The sequence below is a fragment of the Pinus tabuliformis genome, chromosome 7 (genome assembly GCF_031772625.1).
Source record: "Pinus tabuliformis cultivar Carrire ecotype Pingquan chromosome 7, CPIR1, whole genome shotgun sequence".
In the NCBI taxonomy this organism is placed as follows: domain Eukaryota; kingdom Viridiplantae; phylum Streptophyta; class Pinopsida; order Pinales; family Pinaceae; genus Pinus; species Pinus tabuliformis.
Window position 1 is genome coordinate 1375145247 of NC_142293.1, and position 20245 is coordinate 1375165491.

Consider the following 20245-nt stretch of genomic DNA (forward strand, 5'->3'; position numbering starts at 1 on the left):
GGTAGCCACTGACTCGACTCTGGAGGGGATGGGGGATAATATGACTGAAGGCCAAAATGGGCAACACGAGATAAATGGTATGAAAATATGGATGAAATACTATGACATGATACAATGGGATGCGAAACATACTCCATCAATGCAAGGGTGACTCATTACAGATGCTCTGAACAAGGGTGACTTGATGATGTTGCCACACAGAATAGGCCCGGTGGGGACCATGAAGGCATAATAAATTGATGGTTACTCATGATGAAAATCGACACGTGAGATGAAAATAACTAAGGGGAATTGGTACCCAAGGTACAAGCGTCACATATGCAAAAATTCTATTTTAAGAGGTGACGAAGTGACCCTTCTTGGAAAAATGGCTTCTAGGTGAAGTGGCAAATAATAAAAAACTAAGAGAGATTTCAATGGTGCTGATGGTTCATCAAACTGAGCTCGGTTTGGTCACAATGGGTGATAGAAAAAATGTTGTTTTTTCTCTAAAAGGACATTTTCCCTCCAATTTGAATTCATTTCCTAAGTGAGTTGGGGTGAATTTGGAGACGAGGAAAAGGCCCTAAATATTGTGGATATCGTAGCGGACAAACTGACCATTAGAATCAGGATCAACGAATTTCAGGTAGGTGGCCTTACTTGTCTAAAGATAGCCTTAATGCTTCTTGGAACGATGCTTCCTGGTGAAGAATTAAGGGAAGAGGAAAATGAGAATGAACTACTAGAGGAGGTCTAGAATCATCCTCACCCACTAAGTCAAACATGGGGACTAGGTGGTAAATGTGGTATGACATAGAGTAGAATATTTGAAGATATGTTATTAAACGTCTACGATATGCGATGTGAATATGGCTCGCCGAAGAGGCCACTAGGACAAACTATCCAATGAATGGGAGGATAATCGACCATACATAGATTCAGTGGGATATAGGCCAAGACTTATGTTAATAAATTGAGAATATGGCCAGTGGAAAACCATCATACCCCAAAGCATGGGATACTGCCCGCAAACATATGTGATGGAGGGGACTGATTTGGTATGAAAAGGTGGGGATGATTCCCCCTAACAGGAGGAGTTTGTGGAGTGCCATTGTGTTTCGAGTGCTCGAAAAAGGGATTCAAGAATCTCAGACAAACTTGGAAAGATATCCTCCAAAGGATGATAAGGAGATGTAGGGGCCTATGTGTCCCCCAGTGTGCTATGGGCGTAGCGGATGTATTTAGAGTGGTGGACTGCAAATATGGAAGGAAGTACACACGATGGTGCATATCGTTCCAAGGATAATCATGGCTTCCATGATGTCCTCATAAGAATGGAAGATGGGGGGACGAGAGGAATACTAACTACATGGCGGCGGTACCTGGTGCATCATCATCATGAGAAAGAAGGTTATCATACACATCATCTGAACTTGTAGACAACAAGCTAGTAGATGGAAAATCTATCGATGTTGAGACCTAGGCTTCCGACAAAGGAGGTTCGATAGATGCGCGCGAAGAAACCTTAGAAAGGTTTGTTTGCGAGGAAATCAAGGATGATGATGAGTAAAGGATATGGACAGTGGAGTCCTTCATCTCGACTTCGGGGGGAGGGATCATGATGGTAGGATCAGAGCCCCCCTGTTTTGGTACACTAGGGGTATAGGAATCCACAAGTAGAGGAGTAGACGATCGAATAGGAGTGGCATCATATTCTCAAAGCGCTTGAAGGCAATTACGAAATTCATCGAGACGAGGGAAACAATGGGAATAATGACCATAATGATCACAATGTTTTGAGTTTCTTGGCCGGTCCTAGTAAGCTAACTTGGACCTTAGGGATATTTGTGATTTGTGCGCAACGTTTTGAGTTTCTTGGCCGGTCCTGGTAAGGTAACTTGGACCTTAGGGATATTTGACTCAGGGAACGCTTCATGAACCAAAGGTTTGAGATGAGGAAGTTTAGGACAGTTGTTGGTGGCATGCCCAACAACCTCACACAAAGTGCATAGAGGTGGTGGCTTTTGAGCTTTGGGAGCTGGAGGTGCTTGGGGAGCCTTATCCTTAGGTTCCTTTTTCTTGGCTTTGCCCCCTGTCTAGATGCTTTCGCAACAGGAGTGGGTTCCTATTGAGGTGGCGGTGGAACTGGAGCAGTGACAGGGGTCATAGGGACCAGTTGAACCGAGGTCAAAGCATGATATGGTCTTAGCTGACCAGGTGGAGTGTTCACAGGGGGATCAATGTACCACACTAGGATCCCCAAATTCATGTTAGGGAGGACCAATGAAGCCATGACAGGGACAGAAAATATTCCCAGAGGAGGAAACAAGAAAGTTATCTAGCCTGTAGGATAATGTCCCGACGGGACAACTCTTGGATGGTTGAGACTTGCAGGAACAGTTCCTGGTGGGAACAAAGAGGAGGAACCCATAAAGGGAGGAGGTCTTGGGGGGTGGATTTGGATGGCTCGGCTAGGATGGTAACTATAGGGTACTGAGGAGCTGGCTATTGACTAGAGGTACCAGACTGCTTTTAAGAAGCCCATGCCACTTGTAACATGTAAACACTCAAAGAGATAGTCTCAGAGATGGGAGGGGGAGGACCAGGCAAAGCACCCAACAAGGTGGAATCTTGTAGACTCTAGTGATACACCGGTTAAAGGGGTATTAGACTGCTTGCCGGACATCAATGAGATAATGGACTCAGGGGAGGTTAAGGATGATGACTCATAATATGTAATTGATCGATAATGATGATCTTTCCTTCATGGGGGAAGCACATCTCGTGGAAAATCGCAGACGCGACAACTGACATGGCATATGTGTAACTACAACCCAAGAGAATGTTGTAATCTAGAGGGGCATCAATAACCTCGATGTCTACATGAACAATCTTTCCCACAAAAGTCATTGGACAATTGCGATACATGCCGAGAGGGTGGGACGAGTTACTGTCCCAAGCACGCAAAGTGATGGTGGATTGGGACAACTCAGGGACTTGAGTTGCTTCTAATCATCAATGGACATTACATAGTGGATGTGCCTTCGTCAATAATACATTGAGAGGTGATGGCATTACGAACTCAGACTAGTATCTGGAAAGAAATAGATGGAAGTAATGGAGGATGTTCTGACGTATCAATGGGGAAAAAAATAAAACGATCGTCTGATGGATCTATTGCGCCCAAATAAATTAGTAGAGATTTCTTTTGAGATGGACACGATTGGAGAACTTCCTGCGTCGACATGGCAGTAGGTGATTGTGCCAATTCGTCTACTATACTGTATGTATGGGCAGCTCGGTTAGAAGTCGCGTTATGTTGTAATGGTCCCTTTAGGATCTTAGGAATTGACTCATCTTTAGGTTGAGGGATCTGTAACAAACCATTTGATGTCGTAAGAGGCTCAGTAGATGCTTTAGGTTTGGACTCACTGGCAGACGAAGTCGATGTCTTGTCATATTGACGCGACCGAGTTTGCAAGTTGACATCAGAGGTATTGACCTTGTTAGAATTCATTATGAGGATCTGGTAGTCACTAGGACCAAAATTTTGGGGAAGGTGAGCTGCTTGACCTGGCTGAGGTTGAGCAAAAAAAAAATCCTTGCTGAGGGAAAGGATTTGTGAGCACGACCAGTTGAGATGGCGCAAAATTATGAGGCGGTTGCTGTATGGGCGATTGACCTCTAGAAGCTGCTTGGGCTTCCCACATTTGGCACATTTGGGGTAAGAGGGGACACTCATGAGTATAATGGTTATGTACACCACAACATGCACAAGGTTTGTTCATAAGAATAACCTTGTTCTGCTTGGGCTGGTTGTCCTATTGCTGGTTGTTGGTGTTAAGCTGGTTCCCCTGGGGTTCATTAGTTTGATTACCTTGGTTACCCTGGTTACCCTTGTTAACTTTCCCCTTATTCTTTTTCTTCGAATTTTTGGAATTGGTCGCAGTCCGCTGTGAAAACACTTGACCCTAAGGGGGCGGTGGTTGCTGGGGTTGAGGATGCATGGGAGGTTGCAACATTAATGCCTGAGGGGCTGGAGCGCTTAGTGGTGCATAATTATAAGATGGTGAAGGGGAAATGGTCTGGTAGACAGGTTGAGCACTAGCTAGCCCTAAAATTTGTTGATGTGGATGGGTAAATGAATAAGAGGTGCTTTGTCCCGAATACATGTTGCTGGAAGGAGGGGCATAAGTGTTGGAGGAACTGGAGCCCCCCTGCAGATAGCCATAACTCTGCTGAGTATATGGTGAAGGATGTAAAATATCTCCAATGATACCGTCGACTACGTGGGATGCCCCTGGTACATTGGCACCACCACGATGGGGGAGGTCTGGTATAATGAAATAGATATAACTGAATTGAGCATAAATAAAGTCATATCTCAGAGCAATCTGGAGAGCCTCTTCCTCTGTCTGAGAAAAATGAGACGCGACATCTTTGGAAATAGGCGATAAAAGAGTCCTAAGGAACCAATTGAGGTAGACATGATCTTCGAAGGGTGGAGCACGGTACATGCTCCTCCTTCTACGCCATTCCTGGACATGATTGGAAAGACGGGTGGCAGAGGATTAACAGAATGCAGTCAAGAGCTCTGTACCAATGTCATATAGGACAGGTAACTAAAAATATGAGAGGAACGCTTTAGTAAGCGTCACGAAAATGGAATGAGAGGCGACGGGCTAGTCTACATACCACTTTGCAGCATCTCCAGTGAGTGTGCGTTGGAATAACTGAAGACGAATGGAATCATCGATGATGGAATTGGATGAACACCACATATGGAAAGAGCGGACATGATTAGTGGGGTCCTCTCCAGGATTACCCTCAAACTTGGGAATGTTAGAGGGAAGCTTAGTCAACATAGTAGGCCAACCAACATCATGGTGTATAGGGTCATTAATCAACTAGCTAAAATCAGGATGCTTAACCTAGCCATGAAAGGTAGCATGGGAGATGTCAGAACAGTTCCTGAGATGATTTCGCTAGATGTGACCACCGAGGTAGAACCGAAGACAACATTAGGTTGGGATCTTGCACCTGCAGTGAGTCTTGACGTGATGATGATATGTGGTGAAGGAGGCTCGAAATCAAATGAGGAATTAGATGAACCAGAAGAAGAGTCGGTATGGGGACTCAGGGGACTATGAACTCGAACCCTGCGGGAAGGAGTAATATGCCCAAGCGGAAACTAGGGATGAAGGCCTAAGAGTCTTCATGACAAACGCCTTGGTGGTGAAATGGTTATAAGGCACAAGTGACATGGAAATGGTGAAGGGAGATCAACAAGATGTTTTGTCTCTGTGTGGGGAGATAAATTAATTAAGTTAAGTATTGGATTGACAGTGTAAACCAAGCGCCCTTCGCTTAAGGTGTGATTTTGTGTGTAAGTGTGTTTATTAATTAAGCCAAGATCGTGTTTAAAAAAAGAAAAATATTGCTGAAGTGAACTGAAATGAAAAACATTAAATGAACAAAAAATTAACTTTCTAAACCCCACCCAAACTGGGTTTGAAAACACTGTGCTGGTTGGTGGCGAAATCAACTGAAAACACACGAAAAAGGCCAAGAGATCTAAGCGTCGATGTGACTAGGATCAAATGACACTATGCTGCTAGAAAGTGGTGCAACAACAACAAAATACCAGGGGGGAAAATCTCTGCAAAAATATAGAAACCTAGGGAAACCAATGGGACCCTAAGGGAAATGACCAAACAAGGTTTAAGATGAAATTTTGGATGGAAACAACCTATCTGTGAATATTTGAAAAAGGAAGGTATAGATCTGGAAAATATGGTTGAAAGCTCTGCAGAAACTCAGACTTCTTACTAAGCTAAACTCCTCCTATAAAGGTGGAAGCGTACTAGAAGCCCTAAGGGGATAAATTCCACATCGATGAGAAAAATAAAGTAGATCAAGGCCTAAGTGGGTGAGACAGTGGTTAACCAACCCAAAAGACATCTCTCGGCCAAACCCAGAAACAGATTGGAAAAAATCCCAGAAAACCTAAAATTGCAGGTATTGACCTGATTCCTGGGATATCACACTTTTTGGGCCAGAAAGTGTGCTCTGTACCTCCAGATCACACTTTTGGGGCTAGAAAGTGTGCTCTAGACTTTTAGATCACACTTTTTGGGCAAAAAAGTGCAATTTCTACTCCTTGATTCTCTGTCGATAAGTCTTAGAACAATATATCGTCTTTGTCACGGCTGGTTCTTATGACCTGCAGAAAAGAGCAGAAAACTTGCGAGAGTTAGAAATTTCAGTGATCTAGGGTTAAAAAGCTAGTAAAAACATTAAGAGACTAAAAAAGAAAAACCCCAAGCTGAAAACTAAAGGTCACCTAGGTTTTCGGATCAGAATTAAAAAACGCAGTGGAGTCGCCAATCGTTAGCGACAATAAGAAAATCCCCAGTGGAGTCACCAATTTGTTATTGTGTTTTCTTCTTGAATGTGTATGAAAAGAAATCACTTAAGGTTGTGGATGAAAAACAACCCTAACAATCAAAATCGCTGCTAAACATTGTAGATCTGCAGCAAATGATAGAAACAAAACTTGCCAAAGCCCTGATCTATGCCACATTCATAGTTAAACAACAAAATGGAATAGTAAAATAAGCACAAATAACTCCAATAATCCAATGGAAACTAGATATATAAATAATATATTTTATTAAACAACACCTGTGAAGGGAACAAATAATGTTACCAATCCCCCTCTATGGGATGGGTTCTTGGCTATCCTCAAATGTCTTCAACTTTTGTAGAGTCTCTCTCCTCTATAATGTGTAAAACCCAGCAAATAAAATGTTTGAGCTCAGTGAAAACTCAAATGGAAAGAAAAATGGTGTGCGACAGTGATAATAATCAGAGTTACAACAATGAAAATAATCGAAAGTGAATAGTGAATGGAAAACCCTTCTATTTATAACAAAATATTAAGTTATCCTTGAATAATGAGCAATAATAAAATATTATTAACCCCATTCTAGGAATAACCATTTGGAATATTTTATTATATTTGGTTAGAGGGAAAAAGTATTTAAACTTTTATTTATAAATAATAAATAAATAAATGATTTATTTATCATCTCAAGAAATATGGTTAAGGAATAATAAACAAATAATGAATTATTTAATTATTATCAAGGGATTTGGTCAAATTTGACAAGGAATAATAACTAATTAGTGATTAATTAATTATTCCTAGAGAAAAATAAGATAATTAATGATTTATCTATTTATTTCTCATAATTGGGTCAAATGTGACAAGGAATATTAATTAAACAATGGTTTAATTAATTATTCCTAGAAGATTATTAAACAAATAACGATTTATTTAATTATTCTTCATGGGTTTAATTAGAAATTGCTTAACAAATGTGGTTTATTAAGTAATATCCCTCAGTAAAGCAATTTTACTATGGTAAAATTGGCCTTACATGATGTACTTCGGTCCATCTAGTAAATTATGGCTAGATGATCAGTTTTTTGTGATAACAATGATAACTTAGAATTCATAATGATGACCATATTAGAATGATAAGATGAACAAAAAAGAGTAATTACCAAGAGTGATTGGAAGTTTCAAAACAAGTTTAATAAATCAACAAGAAGTAATAACATTGAATTGCTAGGGGAACTATGCAAATGCAAAAAATTCTAGAGCAAATTTGTGTAACTATGGTGAAGGGGAGGAATCCTAGTCCAACTAATAGAAGGGTTTAAGAGATTAGGTGGTATTCAAGTTGGCAACATAATGGGCTTAAGTTCCCGATAGTGTATTGGGAATCACATTGGAAAAAATAAAAATAAGGCATTGCATTAATATATCATTGTTATAGAAGCAACACATTGATGTCTTATTATTCCACAAGGAAAAAGCTATGTTGAATTTAGTGTACTTTCAATGTAATCCTTTAATTATAATGATTTTGTTTATTTATTGGAAGTGTCTAATTTTGGAACACCACAGTATGTGGGGAAGAATATGAGGATATAATAAGTAGAATAGATTATGCAGGTGTGTTTAACTGAAAATTTCAAGGAAAACTTAAGCATAGAGAATGCATAATAAAATTGAACAATGGGAGGGCATAAGCTCTTTGTATGGAAATATTAATCTGTGGTATGAGGAACTAAAGGAATGTTTCTCTCAAGCAACAAGTTTTATTTATGATATTGATTAGAGGATTGAGTAGCATGAATGATGAATATGGATGATTGGCAAGGGTGATAGTGATGACCTATATTATTTTAGTGTCAATATAGGAATTTATGAAAACTCGTAATTGTTGAGGAATGAAAAGTTATAAATTGAGAAAAATGTTTAAAGGTTTAATATTCAAGGATAACAATTATATACTTGTGACAAAGGAAATAGATTGTGTGATAGGTTGAGTATTAGACACTAATGAGTCAAACTTAGGATGAAGAGTAAGAAAATTGCATGCCTATAATGAGTTGTATAATTGGATTAGATGAGTCAATGTGCCTAGGAGAATAATGTTATCTTAAAAATGATGACATTGTGTAACTGCTATTAGCTATAGTGGTCCTATAATGGATAAGAAAAAGATATAAAGTGATGTAAGAACCATGGGTAGTGATCAAAAGATATTCATGCCCGACACTATTAAATTTTGATCATAATAAGGAAATTCACCTAGTTTCAATATCAGGAAAGAATACCTACTTAGATATTGTGGCTCTAAATAACGAAGACCCATTTGAGATCAAATAATGTATTTAGATAAGGAAATATGTGAAAGCATTAACATCTAATTGAAAGATGCACTATACTTAGCATGTAAATTGTCAACTTTCTTGAAAAAAAAAGATTTTCTTTTGAAAAGCAATTGTTATCTTGTTGAGAACATGACAGTCATAGCATTGATGATCCAACCTAGATTTTAGATGAATGCCAAATGATGCCATTACATTAAATGTAAGAGAAGGTATTCATTGTTTATGTAGGCTAATGATTTTAATTTTATTAATTAATCATGATAGGGACACTCATGATGTCTTATGGCTCTACATGTGATATGCATTGAAATTGTTATTCATATTTATGATGTTATGTTAACATATGGTTCCATTGATTATGTTGAGATAATGTTATATTTTTTATACAAATATGTTGATGTTATATAATTATGATGGTATTTCATGCTGTGAAGACATGCAGTAATTGTATGCAGTTTTTTTATGAGATGTTAATGATGGCATGTGAGAAGTAAAATGTTGATTATTTATATGATATTATGAACTTATGATTATTTAACTAATGCATTGATTGCATGATGTGAGGTAGTAATTAGAAATAAATACTCAAGTGGGTTGAGAGGGCCAATTTACTTGATGATCTTTTCAAAGGCCATACTTACGAGGTATAATATGTAACATCTTATGGGCTAGCGACATACTCAATCAAATACTTATACCATTGTCTCTTTTCCTTATGTGAATGCTCGATGTGACATAGGACCATATTGAGAAGGTCATGTGTCTAATATTGGAGTTGTGATGTTGAAGTCCAAATAATGACTAGAGTGTTTCTCACTAGTGGAGTTATGTGATTGGAATTTGATGCTTGGGGATGTCTACCCTGGTGATTTGTGGCAAGAGTTTCTAGATAACCTTTCAAGATGCCTAGAGTACGTGAATACCAAGACGGATTCCTATTTAGGTAGATAATGTCTGCAAACTTAAGGTCATAATAGATTGAGATGGATTTAAGCCTAGTTTTCTGAAAGTAAAGAAGTTATAGAGTGTTGCTCACGCTTCTTGGGAACTTTCAATGCTTACTATTTCAAAAGTAGAGAAGTGTTAGAGCAATGCTTACACTTCCTATGAAATTTCGATGCTTATTGTTCCGAAAGTAAAGAAGCAATAGTCTTTCTTGCACTTTTTGTGAACTAACAAAACAAAATAAAACAAAAAAAGGAAAAAGAGGTAACATAATCAAAGTTAAATTCAATACAAAATTCCTTGAATATGGGGAGTATGTAATGCCCAATATTATTATTAAATAATAATAAATAAACAAGTATAATTTTATCAGAAGGATAGTAGAGAGTAATCAATTTTTTGATATTTAATTTGTCTTTTCTAAGTAGAATGCAAAATGATCTCTTTATCAAGCCTAGGCCAATCTCGATATGGGATTGAAACATGTATATTCAATCCTCATTAATATAATTTTGCTGGAAAAATAAAATAAATTAAACTGTTTTATTAATAAGAAAAAGAGAGTAAAATTAAGTAAAGATAAATTTATGGAAAAAGCTAAATTAAGAAAAACTTAATATGAAAAAAAAATTGCATGATGACATGTGGAACATATGCATGAAGTGTTTCCTTCCATTTTTGGAATACAAGAGTTATGTATAATGGATTAGAAGAGGGATGAGGCATCATTTTCCATGAGAATTATTGGAAAGTAGGGATTCACTAGTAGAGGTAGTTGATTGAGGGGTCAAAGGTGGTCAATTGCAGAAATACATGGTGTGGTTGAGCCTATGGCTGGGTGGGGAATCATCCCCCACACATTGGTTTCAATTAGTTGGATCAGAGACTTGTGCATGGCAACTTGGTGTCCACAAAATTGTGAGTGAGTTAGGTTTTTCATTTCACAGGTAAGTTCTCATCACCCACTACATCTATGGATTATGTAATTCTTAATGAAATATTATTTATGTTTATAAATTATGGTTATAATATATATATATATATGTATATATATATATGTATATATATATATGTATATATATATATGTATATATATATATATGTATATATATATATATGTATATATATATATATATATATATATGTATATATATATATATATATATATATACATATTATGCTTGAATTTTGTACCATTACAACATGTTATTATTAGTCCATGAAAGCATGTGTTTTGAATTTTTTTACTAAGTGATCCTCATGTGATAACATCATATTTGAAGAACACCGATGTTTTTTCTTGTTTGACTCAATTTCAAAGGTCAAATTGTATGATTAAATTTTTTTTGTGTGTGACATGATTTAAGATGTTGGTGATATGAGGTACTTTAGAAGAGGTGAGTTTGTGTTCTTTTATCTATTTTACTTGGACTATAATGGCATGCATGAATGTTACTTGTCTCTATAAATGTTGTTTAAATTAATTTTAAAGAATATATTTACTTATATGTTTGAAGCTCAAGAATGTTTGAATTCTCTTCCATGTTCTCATAGTCGACCTTGTCAGCAGACAATCAATTGTTATTAAATATAAGATCGATATATAACTAACATAAATGCTACATTAAAAGCTAATGAGATTGACAATTATGAATATTTTTTCATTTAGTTTTATATATTTTCTTATATTTTCATATGCATATTAGAGAACCATTTGATCACTATTTTTGATGCCAAATACTAAGTCGAAGAGCATTTCAAAAGATCAAATCAAAAGAGGTATATCTTAAAAAGGGTTAGTTAAAAATGTAGTTTTCACTTGGTGCATGATAAGTAGATTAAGCACTCTCTTTTATGAAATTTTATAAATACATATTTATTGAATAATCATAAATAATTTGAATATGGAATAATAAAATTATATGCAAGTGAAAATTTTCAATTACGAATACTACTTTTCTAACAAAATGATAAAAAATCACAAAAGATTATTAATAATTATAAATAAATTTACCAAAAAGACACAAGAGAAATAAGAGGAGGATATCATAAATTTTAACATGGATGATTATTATTAGTCCATGGATACATGTTCTTTGAAAATTACTAAGTGAACCCCAATGTGATGATTATATTCAAAGGACTTCAAAGTTTTTCTTCTCCATTCTATTTTTGAAGCTTGAATTGTATCATTATGGGATTTTTTTTAGTGAGATATTTACTTAATAATTGGTGTTGTAACACACCCCCTAATATCCCTAGCCCATACTAAGGGTATAAGGAGGATTACTCTGATGACCTAACCTCCAATGTCCCATTATGGAAACAGGGTCTAAATTTTTCAATGTTTTTCAACTACACCAAAACTTAAGATGGATAACACCATTGTGTTCATCCCATTGAGACCTTTCCAATGATATAAAATTTGCTTCAATATGATTCCTGGATCAAAAGATAAGGTCAATTAAAGTTTGGCCTATTAGGTCTCACCATGTCATCTACCTTCCACTTGGTTCCCATGTGACTACCCAAGTCACATACCATATCATCACCATGTGGCATATCTACATAGTTGTTGACTTGTTCATGTCCAATATCACACTATATCATTCTATAGCTTGTGTGTGTGTGTCTATAAAGGTTATATCCCCCTTCTAATCATACCGAATGTGCATGCCCCTATATGTCACCTAACCGCGGAAATAAAATCTTGGGAGTTCCCACTGCAGTCCTCTCTCAAAATCTTTGGGATAGAAGTGTCGGGGTGATGTGGAGCTTCCATGCCATGTTGCCACATAAAATTTTAGGAGATCACTTTTCAACTAATCACATGGGGTCAAAACCCCCCTTCATGGACCCCTCCTTCAATGCATTTGATTTCCTTCACTCATGGTCATGCGTGTGGTCTCCACCATGCCACATCGTCAGAACCCTTTCCCCCTTGCGATTTCTTTAAATCCGTCAGGGTGATATGACCTTATAAACCTCCACCATGATACAATGAGTACCATACAAATGGCCCCACTACTCCACATCACCTCGAGAATTAAATCCCTATGGGATTGCACCAAAATCCTCAAGAAATAATCAGGGTAGAGGCACTAAGGTGATGTCATCAATTTTTATTGGTGGGGTGACATCACACCCTCCACGTGGCTCTAACTGAGCTGTGCCACATGACACTAATCTACAGGCTTCTTGGCCCCACAAAATGCCTAAATTCAAGTGACACATGTCCCACCTCCCAGGTTTCCACATCGCCTTGAGGCCATGTCACCTTTCATGCTAGACATGGGTCCCACCAGTCTTTCCTTGCATGGTGAAACTCATTTTCACATTATAATTAATTCAGGGTCCTCCACAACTTCACCACCAAGTTGGCCCCACATTGTCACATCATCCCAGTGAATAATTCCTCACAAAATTTTCTAAACCTCCATTTGATACCTCTAGGGTAATTCTTCTGAGAGAAAAAATTTCGTGTTACTTGATGGTACTTCTCATCTAGTGCCAAGACCTCCCTAGCACTTGGACATAGAGACTATTCGCATGGGTGCTTAAACCTAAACCTCCTTTCTTCTATGGGCCCTAAACTTCCAACTCCCACAACATAAATGGGTATATGCTAGGATCCTCTCCACCTTCGGTGCTTGGTTACAACACCAACACACATGGTCCTTTTACGACTTGAGGTCCGGGCCCTTAATGCCTTAGGGTTAGCCCCTACCATTTCCATACAAGTATAGTTAGATATAATAGTGCTGCTCTTTGGAGCTATCCCTCCTAAGGTTTTAATGTGCGTGCATACACAACACCCATGCTATCCTTCCTGAGCTTGTAAATGCTTTGGCCCAGTCTACAATTACATAGTTATTAGACATACAAATATACACATGCTATGATATATCTCCTGAGAATTTAACAAGGCTCAACCCATACCATTCAACACACATGCACGCACACACACACAAGCGTGCACGTGCATGCGCGCACACACACACACATGCACGTGCATGCGTGCGCGCGCACACACACACACACACAAACACACACATAGATAATACTATACTTCATGAGCTTGTCAACTGATAATAATGCCTAAAATCCAAATTTTCTATAAGACAAAGGTCCATCCCTCCATTATATTTAGGCTCATTAGACCAAATTCAAGCTTATAATAGGTTTTATGTCTATGGGTTTGACTAATAATAAACATAAAACAATCTCATAATAGTTAAGAGATATACTAGTCTCTTAGGCTAATAATAAACATAAAACCATATCATGAACACCTATAGGGATTCATTAATTCACCCAAGAACATTACAGGAAATCAACATTCCTCATTTCATGTTATATCACAAGCATTAGTCCAATACATTGAATCAATTCCAAAATAGGCTTTAAGCCAACACATTAAATCAATATCAATACAATATTTAAGACAACACATTAAACACATGCACAACAACAATGAACAAAGTATTGTGTATATACTAGCAATTGTCCCAAAAGGTACGAAGAGAGGCCGATAGGATTATTAAATTGGAATTGTTGAACTTTTCTAGAAGAGTTAATTGGTTTGTGGAAAACCTTGTTTTCTTGGACTGGAGCATTGTGCAATTACTTTTCAGGAACACATTGAATGTCTTATTTCATTTTAGAGTAAGTTAATTACCCAAAATCAAGAGGTTAAGTTAATTACCCAAAATCAACAAACCTCTATAGATGGCCACGCATATATGAAGAATACATCTCATTCATATGCAATACTCAGAGGTAAGGAGAAAATGTTGTCGCCACGGTTGCACTGTGGAAGCCATCGATAGTATAGACCTGTAGCTTTCCCCTGCAAAGAAGGGGAAAAGGAATTACCAATCAGCCATGCATAATAAATTACAGATCATCTGCAAACTTTGAATAAAACTAAGTGAATAAGTGTTGCCACATTAAATTTAAGAAACCTAACAAGTATCTCCTTTTAATTACCTTAGAACTTTACGAATAGGGAAAACAAGGTTTTCATCTGGTTATTTCTTACTCATCAATAAATGAATTCATTACCAAAATGTACTGGAAAGTGGCAATAAATAGATGAAACCATGATGGAACTTAATCTACTTTATTGGCACTGAAACCCACACTATTTGGCATAAAGAAAGGTATTGGAAAACACATGTGGGTATGTTAAATTTTAGTACCAGCAAAAATATCAATTAGTGGGGCAGACAGTATGAGAGGCCAAAATCTGACAAGGGTCCCAGAGAAAGCAGTCACAACAATTAACACAAACAACGAAGTTTCAAATCAAAGCACAGGCACCGGATGGAAATCAGACAAAACAAAAAAGCCACAACTTAAACTAATTTGGGAAGCAGATGAATATAGGATAAATATGGTTGTTTTAATAAAAAAAGATAAATATGGTTGATCAGTCCAACAGACCAATAACAGATACCAGCAAATGGGAGGAATGATATGATAGATCATAGAACCAATGAGCATGAACAACTTTAACAAACATTCAAAATATGCAAGGTGTCAGAGGACAAAGATAACTGATCAGACCAACAGTTCCATGAGACAGGATCTTGCAACAAGGGCACAACAAATGATGATGAATATCGCTTGTCCTAGCAGCACATTAGAAGCTCTCAATTTAGTGTCTACTCATTCATGGCTATATCATCAATACCTGGTATGCATGGAGGTCTTTAGTCAGTTTTTCAGTTCTTTAACAAACATTCAAAATATGCAAGGTGTTAGAGGACAAAGATAACTGATCAGACCAACAGTTCCATGAGACAGGATCTTGCAACAAGGGCACAGCAAATGATGATGAATATCACTTGTCCTAGCAGCACATTAGAAGCTCTCAATTTAGTGTCTACTCATTCATGGCTATATCATCAATACCTGGTATGCATGGAGGTCTTTAGTAAGTTTTTCAGTTCTTCTGTCGCAGTCAATATTTTTGTAAGGTTGAGAGTTGTAGCCACAAGTCAGGGTAATTCATGGAGTTCTTTCAAGTTTCAAGCACCTATGTATGTGACTATTTTTCTGATTAATGTCTATTAAAAAATGCTTTACTGATCTCTTGAATGAATATATGTGAGAGATGAATTTTGCAAGCCTAAGGAACTGAACTACGGTACAAGCCTAAGGAACTGAACTACGATACAATGTAAAATATTACAAAAAAATTATACAAATGAAATAGCAATATAGATACAGAACTAAAATTCTATAGCAATATAGATATAGAATTTATCTCAGGTAAGAAATTACATAATAAGTGCGTCATAGCAAAATGAAGAAGATAAATCATTCAAGAATTACCTATAAGATTGAGTAGAGGCATGAAGGCTTTTTGTAGAATGTGAATCATTCCATGAGTGGAGGAGGCGTGGAGGTTTCTTTGTTGATGTGAATGACATACTTGCTAACACTCATAATGTATCATTTTCAGAACCTTCATTGAAGAATATGGGGCTCCAAAGATTTTCCAAAACCATTTTAATTTTTACGATGCAACTGAAGGAGTGGTTCTTGTCTCAGAAAGTTGTTGCAACATTGTTCCATCAGGTTTCACAAAAGATAAATTCAAAGTTCATGGTATATGAGAAGAAAGAAAGAAGAAACTGTAGCATATTACATTGAAGAAAGTGGAACATGCTCCATGGCAATCCAACAGCCTGCAGAAGAGCTATGTGAAATAGAAAACAGAACATTTAATTACTACCTTGAGTTAAACATCCTCATTTCATAAATATAGAAAGATGCTTATTAGCGGATGTAAGTATGACACTTGCTGAAAGCCCCATTTTCATCTTTACTCTTCGCCCTTTTTGAGGTATCAGTAACTCCAAATACTTGCCAAAACCTGAGTGTTTCATCTGCTGCAGCTGATGCAACTGTGTACCCATCAGGGCTATGAAGAGGTAAGGCATAAGAAGGATCATGAGGACAAATCCATTCATAAAACGAAAGATGAATGCATAAGTACTCATAAAAATAAATCAATTTCCATACCTGTGCCAGATGAAGAACTCGAGAAGTATGACCTGTAAGTTCAGTAATCTTCACCTCAGATGGGTACTTCCATAAGGTTAACTGGTTCTGACTAAATCCATGTGAACTCAGTAACTCACGTTCATGCCTATTCCAGAGTAATGAACAAACTTGGGAATGAGTGTCTACGGTATTTAAGCAGGCACCTGTGTGAGTATTCCAAAACTTTATAGACCTGTCTGCACTCCCTCCACCACATGCTAAAAGATTGCTTTGGAAAGGGCACCATACCGAGGCCTTGACTGCTGTACAATGTTCATATAAGCCATGGAGATATTGAGAGGTATAATTATGGGATGCCATGCTCTGATCCCAAATGTACAGTAGATTGTCATTCCCCCCACTTGCAAGTTGTTGGCCAGAAAGAGACCATTTCAATCCACAAACCTCCTGGTCATGCCCTCTGTATGTTTGAACAATGTGCTCTCGCATACGAACATCATGATTGATTATGATCCCATCCCGTCCTCCTGTCGTAAGAATAGGACCATTCCAAGCAAGGGCACCAACACGTGCATGATGACCTTTCAATGTTCTTAACTGCAATTTTATCCATGTCAAAATTTGGAGTTTTCCATTACATTGGAATGAAAAAACCTTGAAGAGATAAGGAGATTTTATTTACCTGTTTATCAGATGAAGAGTCCCATAGCTGTATAACAGAATTATTCAACCCAATGGCAATGTGCCTCCCATCAGGTGCCCAGCTAACACTAGTAACAGGGCCTTCTTCATTGTCTGCAATCAGAAGCTCCAATATAGAACTATTTGAAGCATTCCACAGGTATACAGTATTGCCAAGGTCTATGGACAACACATTGTTCAAACTCCAGTCTAGTAGGTTCAAGTAATAATCATCCACAAGATTTGGTGCATCCAGAGTTCTATCTGCAGACTATAATCAACATGGATAAGTTAAAATATTAAGAAAAAAAAGGTAAATGGACCTCCTTGCGTCACATAATTCACTGGCCCTAAGATGTTGCAAATAATAGCCTGCACTTGGCATAAAGGCCGATTCCTTCTCTAGACAGATTTTAATCGCTTCATCGTAATCTTCAGGTACAACAAAGGGCAATGTCGAACAAGAACCGACGTGGCCGGTGTAGTAGGGAAAATCGTGGTACGACGTTGAATCACTGTGGTCGATGCAATGAGTATTCAAATCTTTTGACCATGGACTATCAATCTGCAGATTCTCTTCACACAAAAGGCTTTCAGTGGAACTATCCATTTTAATTGTCAATATCGTATCGGCTGCCGACAAATTTCTTAATGCCTTTGCAATGGAAAACAACTGGACCAAGGTGTTTCAGTTCAATGATAATAAAAAAACAGCTCGACGTTTGCTTGCTTTGAGCCTTCTGCCTTCTAGCTGAAGAATATGACAAGCTTTTGCTCAAAATTAAAGAATATGCAGCCGGAATGTATTTAAGCTTCAAATTAGGAAATCCAAGCGGATCCAACTGAAACTTTTCAGTTCTTGTAATTGTCTCTACAATCTGTCCAAACATTTACTCTTTTAGAACAAAACCGCAGATTCTTAACCCTTAACCCGCAAACTAAAGCATTCAAAATCCTGCTAGCTGGTTTTAGGTTCAAAAGACTACAGGCGATCAAAGCTTAAAGGTAAAACACAAGACAATGTGCACTCCAAAATTTACCAAAAAGAAAATCTAGTTCCTTAAAACGCAAAAAGGTAAATCCAGGATTAAAGACTGAAGAATCAAAAAACTCAGACTGGCCAGATATAGTCTGAAAAATAGCATGTGCATCTAGTGTGGCAAGGAGGGAATTATTACACATATTTTGGTATTGCAAGTGCACTAGACAATATTTGTCTTATGAAGGGCAAGGATTCATGATAATTTCTATAGACCCATATACAATGGAGAGCTAGTCTTATGGTGATCCTTAACTCCATAGGAAGATAGGTGTGGTGGTGTTGCCATGTCCTTTGGCTCACTACTCTATCCTATTCATGAAAATTGACATGTTTCGAGGGTTCTCTAAAGGGTTTCGATAGAATGGATTTCCAATTTTTTGGGATGACTAAGAAACTAAAATTTATGCTAAGCACCTTTCTTCGCTAGTACATTGTGTCCTCTATTGGATATCGTTGGCTTTCTTAATGTGGTGGCAGTGATGTAAGGGCCTACTCTTTCTTCTTTGTATTAACTTATAAGACTAAGCATTTTGCCAAACTGCAATATTCACTTTTGACCATTATTTGGGGTACAAGTAAATGCCAGAAGACAATGATAATACATGAATTGTGAAATGTTCAAGAAAATGAGCAACGGAAATCTTAAGCATGGAAATTTATTTATAAGTGTAGAAACCTGGTGAAATTTACTAATCCTTGATATGCAAACTTTATGTGTTTGGTGATATTTTTGTAAAAATAATCAAATTTCCAAATATTCTAAATAGTTTTGAAAAATTTGGTGATTTTTAACGTAAAATAGTTTTATCCTATAAAAATTGGGCAAATTGGAATTGGAAAATCTTTATTTTGAAAAAAAATCGGAAAATCAGCCCATGGGTGAAATTTAGCCCCTGAAATTTACCCTGAAAACGATTCAGTGATCACAATATGTAAAAGGGGACTCCAGACCTGTCATTCTGGGCATCCAGGGTCTTACTGAATTTGACCCTCCCTCCCTTTCTAGATGGATTGAGCGGATCAGGCTCCTTATGGCAAACATCAATATTAGATAAATTTCTCACATTTACAGGGAGTCGAACAAAGAAGCGGATGTGATGTTGAAGGAAGGCCTTTGGGGTACCTTTGGTCTTATGAATTTCAGATTAATTGTGGAGGGCGCCGTCAGGGAGGTGGGCACACTAATATTACCTTAAATGACAGGCTTGTCATATGTTTTTTTGATACCAGATATTTTGGAGAATGTTTTTTGTTCTAGGTAGAGCACTGGCCTATATACTGAACTTTGGCCACTTTGGTACATGTTGTTTTTATTTACTAGTTTTTGCTGTTTTACAAGTTGTTCTTGTTTGATACTCTTGGGTATATTTTGTCACACAAGATGGAAATTTCTGGATGACATTTCTGAACAATGTACTGGATCTTATATTTCTCTAATAGAAATCCAGCGTTTTTTCCTCTAAAAAATAAAAACCTTCACATTCGACAATGTTCCAAATTTTCAGAGTCAGAAAACATTGCGTCATGAAGTATAGTATAAGAATCTACTTCGGGGAAGGATGTTCAGTATTTCCAGAGAAATGTATTAGTTTATTAAATTGATAACTCTGATACTCATCAAGTTAGTATAGAAATCACAAACGAAGAAACAAAGGCAAACATGATGTTTAGTGACTCAACTACAAACCCCTCAAGTTTCCTCGATGTCAGATATATTTTAGAGGGATGTTCAGTATTTCCAGAAAAATTTATTAGTTTATTAAATTGATAACTCTGATACTCATCAAGTTAGTATAGAAACCACAAATGAAGAAACAAAGGCAAACATGATGT

The 20245-nt window shown here is 37.1% G+C and overlaps 1 protein-coding gene across 1 annotated transcript; it reads right to left on the reverse strand.

Annotated features, from left to right (window-relative positions):
- Positions 1 to 16256: 16256 nt before the first annotated feature.
- Positions 16257 to 19454, reverse strand: LOC149252750 (cell division cycle 20.1, cofactor of APC complex-like). The gene is made up of 4 exons (XM_089454263.1): positions 19364 to 19454; positions 17372 to 17634; positions 16708 to 17286; positions 16257 to 16608 (listed from the first exon to the last, which is right to left on the reverse strand). The coding sequence occupies exons 1-4, from the start codon at positions 19452 to 19454 to the stop codon at positions 16462 to 16464; spliced, it is 1080 nt and encodes a 359-aa protein (XP_089310389.1). The 3' UTR covers positions 16257 to 16461.
- Positions 19455 to 20245: the final 791 nt, after the last annotated feature.

Coding starts and splice junctions, on each gene's coding strand:
- LOC149252750 (XM_089454263.1), bottom strand. CDS start 19,454: ATGTTTGCCATAAGGAGCCTGATCCGCTCAATCCATCTAGAAAGGGAG. Junction 17,287..17,371: donor ACTCTTCATCTGATAAACAG/GTAAATAAAATC, acceptor ATAAAATTGCAG/TTAAGAACATTGAAAGGTCA. Junction 16,609..16,707: donor GAGTTCTTCATCTGGCACAG/GTATGGAAATTG, acceptor TTACCTCTTCAT/AGCCCTGATGGGTACACAGT.